The sequence below is a fragment of the Piliocolobus tephrosceles genome, chromosome 19 (genome assembly GCF_002776525.5).
Source record: "Piliocolobus tephrosceles isolate RC106 chromosome 19, ASM277652v3, whole genome shotgun sequence".
Classification (NCBI taxonomy): Eukaryota; Metazoa; Chordata; class Mammalia; order Primates; family Cercopithecidae; genus Piliocolobus; species Piliocolobus tephrosceles.
The window spans coordinates 35,215,817-35,220,415 of NC_045452.1; the positions used below are offsets into that span (position 1 = coordinate 35,215,817).

At 57.7% G+C, this 4,599-nt stretch overlaps 2 protein-coding genes across 3 annotated transcripts in view; both read right to left on the reverse strand.

Moving 5' to 3' along the window:
• GATD3A (glutamine amidotransferase like class 1 domain containing 3A) overlaps positions 1-1,642 on the reverse strand; it is a 12,767-nt gene extending 11,125 nt beyond the window's left edge. The window contains exons 1-2 of one of the 2 annotated variants that reach the window (XM_026447439.2): positions 1,408-1,638; positions 1,092-1,144 (exon numbers count right to left, since the gene is read on the reverse strand). In XM_026447439.2, coding sequence (XP_026303224.1) covers positions 1,092-1,144; positions 1,408-1,548 — 194 coding nt within the window. In that variant the 5' untranslated portion in view covers positions 1,549-1,638. Of the gene's footprint in view, positions 1-1,091; positions 1,145-1,407 lie in introns of both variants that reach the window. The other variant, XM_026447440.2, reaches the window with a different exon arrangement.
• A 2,336-nt stretch (positions 1,643-3,978) lies between these two features.
• PWP2 (PWP2 small subunit processome component) overlaps positions 3,979-4,599 on the reverse strand; it is a 24,072-nt gene continuing 23,451 nt past the window's right edge. The window contains exon 21 of the mRNA XM_026447438.1: positions 3,979-4,561. Within this exon, the coding sequence (XP_026303223.1) occupies positions 4,387-4,561 (175 nt within the window). The 3' untranslated portion in view covers positions 3,979-4,386. The remainder of the gene's footprint in view (positions 4,562-4,599) is intronic.

The window sequence follows — 4,599 nt, forward strand, 5'->3', positions numbered from 1 at the left end:
AAAAAGAAATCCACCCAGACACCCCAGACACAAGACCCTGCCCTTCTGCCTGGGAGGGCTCAAGCTATTCTAAGGCTATCTGCTAACCCACCAAGGCCAAAATGAAACACATCCTGGCCCTTTCCCCCAGCTCACTCTGCCTAGTGCCAACTCTAACCAGCCGGGTCGGGCCTCCTACAAAGCCACCAGCCTCAGGCCCTGACATGGGCTCTTCATGGCCTGACACCCCTTCGCCACCACCCAGCTCTCCCCTCTCCAGTTCACCCTGAACCACATGGGAACTGCAGGCACCTGGCAGGAGGCCTCCTGCCCTACCAGTTCGGCCTGCAGTCATTTCCAGTAGCATAGGCAATCAGACCACCAACCACTCAGCAATAGCTGACCAGTTACATAAACGGTAACCTGTCTAGGACCCAGAAACACCAAGCAACTGTTAAAATGACGTTGAGAACTGGATGAATGGGAATTAGTTCCCATGCGTCAGAAACATTTGCAAAACACGGGTGAGCATGATCTCAGTGTTTTCAAAATGTGTGTGTCCTGAAAACATGCAAGTGAAAAGCTGAGTGATCACCTCTAGGTGACAGTATAAATGACACTTAAAAACTGTGCTTCCTTAGTGTCTCCCTGGGTTTTTCAAGTTGTGTTTGCTTTTTTTTAGCCAGGAGTAGGGTATTTAAAATACAAGCTCTCTAGGCCGGGTGCGGTGGCTCATGCCTGTAATCCCAGCACTTTGGGAAGCCGAAGTGGGAGGATCACTCGAGGTCATGAGTTTGAGACCAGCCCGACCAACATGGTGAAACTCCGTATCTACCAAAAATACACAAATTAGTTGGGTGTGGTGGTGCATGCTTGTAGTCCCAGCTACTCGGAAGGCTGAGGCAGGAGAATCGCTTGAACCCAGGAGGCGGAGGCTGCAGTGAGCCGAGATCGCGCCACTGCACGTCAGACTGGGCGCTGTTTCAAAAGATAAAAAACAAAAAATAAGATATATGCTTTCTCTAAACTGTTCAAAAAAGAGTAAGTTGCACTGGTAGACAGGCCTTCTGGAGGCCCCCGGGGTGGAGGACCAGCTGCCCCTGAGGACTTACGCCGAGGCCTCGTGGATCTCGGTCCCATCGTAGACTCCGCATCCAGACAGCACCTGCGAGAGGAGCGGGAGCTGACCCGGGGGAAAGGGGCCGACCTGGGCGGCGGGAGCTGATTCGGGGGAAAGGGGCCGACCTGGGCGGCGGGAGCTGACCCGGGACAAAGGGGCTAACTTGGGCCGCAGGAGTTGACTCCGGGTGAAGGGGCCGACCTGGGGCAGCCGGAGCAGACCTAGGAAGAGGGGCCGACCTTGGGCAGGGAACAGCGAAGGCTGATCTCTGGAGGCAGGAGCTGACCTCACCCACTCCGTCCACTCACCAGCGCGACCTTGGCCGCGGGGTGCGGCGCGGAGAGGTGAATGGCTGCGCGCTGGGAAGGCGTCCGACCGCCGGGGGACAGGGACGCGAACGCAGACGCCGCAGCGAGCCTCGAGCCCACCAGGGCCCTCACAGCCGCCATTGCGGTGAGGACAGCCGGGTCGGAAGGTCACGCCGGGACAGAGCGTGCGCACCTAACCGCCTACAAACGCGTTGCTTGTGGGGACCGCGCCTGCGCAGCCTTCGGGGCGGAGACAAGACCCGCCCCCGTCCCAGCCCAATCCCGAGAGTGCGCCGGTGGGCGGGGCCGCGCCTGCGCAGAGCCTCCGGGTAGAGTTCCGGGTACCCTGTCCTCCTTCCGGTGGTGGCTGAGGGCTCGGGCTCCAGGCTGAGGGATGCTGGTGACTCCCGGGGTCTCCAGCGCCGCCCCCATCGGACGCCTCCACAGGCGGCGCGCCCTTCCCGTCATCCGCGGAGCAGCCTGGCCTCGGAGTGGCGCACCCTTCCTGCCATCCGCGAAGCAGCCCTGCCTCGGGGGAGCTCAGCCCGGCGTTTCTTACCTTACCTCTGTCTCAGAGCACCCAGGTTCCACATCCTCCTAAATGGCCACTCATTTTAATCACGGCGTCAGGACCCACGCGGGGTCAGGACCACCCCTCCGCTTCCATGACTGTCTCCTCGCGGCTCCCGCTCCGGCGGAGCGACCCCTTCGGGTTTTACTGACCCCGGGATGTTGTACCCTGGAAACTGCCGTTCCACCCAGGGGCTTGATCTGGGTTAGTCGGGGGTTAAGTGGCCGCTGATGCTTTTTTTTTTTGAGGCAGAGTTTCCCTCTTGTTGCCCAGGCTGGATCTCGGGTCAACGCAACCTCCGCCTCCCAGATTCAAGCGATTCTCCTGCCTCAGCGTCCCCAGTAGCTGAGATTACAGGCATGCGCCACCAGGCCAGGTTAATTTTGTATTTTTAGTAGAGACGGAGTTTCTCCAAGTTGGTCAGGCTGGTCTTGGAACTCCCGACCTAGGGTGATTTGCCCGCCTTGGCCTCCCCACGTGCTGGGATTACAGGCGTAAAGCCACTACTACCGGGCACTTTTTCTTTCCGTTCACAGCATGGATGGTCAGCGTGAAGATCCCAGCTGGAATTCTTCCATTAAAAAAATCTATTTGTTATGCATGGGTTGGTTCACAGAGGAATGGCTGGATAAGTGCTGGCTTTTTCTCCCCAGTTTACCCATTTTCAACCCAATAATGCAGGTTTTTGAAATAATGTGGTCACTGCTGGAGGATGTTCACAGGGACACACTGGATTCTGCAGACACATCTGATGATCCAGCCCACAGCTGTCACTTTCCCCACTGTCGCATCGTCCATCACTAGGACTTTACTGCCAATCCCTGAAAGATAGTGGGGAACTAGGATAACAGACATGGGACGTTACCAGTTACAACCAAAGATGAGCTTGGCACATTTGACCGTCCTCGTTCCTGCTCCTCTGTGCCTGGCCCTCTTCAGGCTTCTCAGCTCCTGGGGAACGGCCAGCCAGGGAGCATCAGCTGGTGGGAGTGATGGGGTTGTGGGATGGCGCAAAAAAACTCCAAGGGCCACCCAGAAAGGAAATGCCGAATGCAGACTCTCACTCAGTTGGTGCAGCAGCCAGGACCCTCTCTCTACCAAGTGCGCAGGAGCTGCCCCTGGCCTGGAGCTCACGGACCCCACTGCAGAGCCACAGCTCCAGTTGTCCCGGGGCGACTACTCAGGTGTCCATTACCATGCACATGTGATACAGAAAAGGGTGAGGTGAGACGGGGGAAAGCTGGAAATTGTCCATTGGGCAGGTGATAGCTAAGGATTCTCTCCAGTCTAGGTCACACAGAGAGAGATAGTGCAGCCACAGAACACCCAGTGGCACCAGGGCCTGAGCTCCTCCCTTCTACAAAGATCTCTGGTCTGCAGGCCTCCGAGCACAGCACTGTGGGCCACAAGGCACCGCCTGTCATACTCATCTCCGCTCTCTAGCACGTGGCCTCATACCACCCCTGGAAGGCCGGCAGGCAGATACCAGCTCCACTTCCCAGATAAGCAAAGGAGCCAGGTACCACCCAGGGTCTCGTGGGCCACACCTCTGGTGAGGGACAGGCTGGGCCTGGCAGACGGTGCTGGCAGTCGGTGAAGCGCCCACCACACTGGGTCGGCCTCAGGTCCTGACCCTGGAGGCTGCTGTTACTGAGCTGTGGGGACCACGATGCCCTGCCATGATGGAGGCCCAAGCCACTCTCATGATGACCGCTCCCAAGGGTACTGCAGCGGGGAGGAGCTGTCCCCTCCTCCGTGTGGCTCACGCAGAGCTGGTGCAGGTCTGAGTGAGTTCACCAAGACAGGCCAATCCCAGCCCCAGACTCCAAAGCGCCCCCTAGAGGCCAGGGAGAGGCTCTATGCCTGACCCCAAGGATACAGGTCACAGGGCAGGGCCCCCGCTGGACAGCAGGACCACCCTGCTCTGCCAGCCTGTTTCCCCAGGACAGAAGCCCTGGTGGGCAGGCAGGCAGGTCTTGAGCCCCCACAAGACACCAGGATACAACATAACCCTTTTTAATCTGAAGCACAGACTTCATCCTCACGTTAGAAAACCCCCTTTTTTATCCCTAAGTTGTGTATCAAACCTTTATATTAAAGATATAAATAAGTCTCACACAAAGTTCATGTGAATCCCTCTCTGACAGGGATGGCATTTTCAATGTTCATCACTGTTCACACGGCCCCGCTCCTGGCGCCAGGTACCAGTGTGTGCCGGCCCCTGGCATGACCCGTCGGCTCGCTGTCCCGATAGGCTACACGTTTGCACAGGAAAAGCAAGTCACTACCACCAGCAACAGTATTTCAGCTGCTCTCTGGAACCTCCTCTTTGCTGCCCCAGGTGGCACAAGGGTCCCATCTCCTGGCAGGTCTTGGCCGGCACAATCCAACGCTGTAACCGGCTGGCTCTAGGCCAGCATCCCTTCTTCTGAGTCTCTGCCTCCTCCTCCGAGCAGGTGCAGGCTGTCGTCTTCAGATGCTTCTTCCTCCTCCTCACTTCCCAGCGGCTCTAGGGAACGTTTCATGCCCCGCTGCTTGGAAACTGCTAGTGCGTACTGCATGTTATAGCGGTTCCAGCTGCAGCTGTCAATCACACACAGGGACAGGTCAGCTGCAGCTGT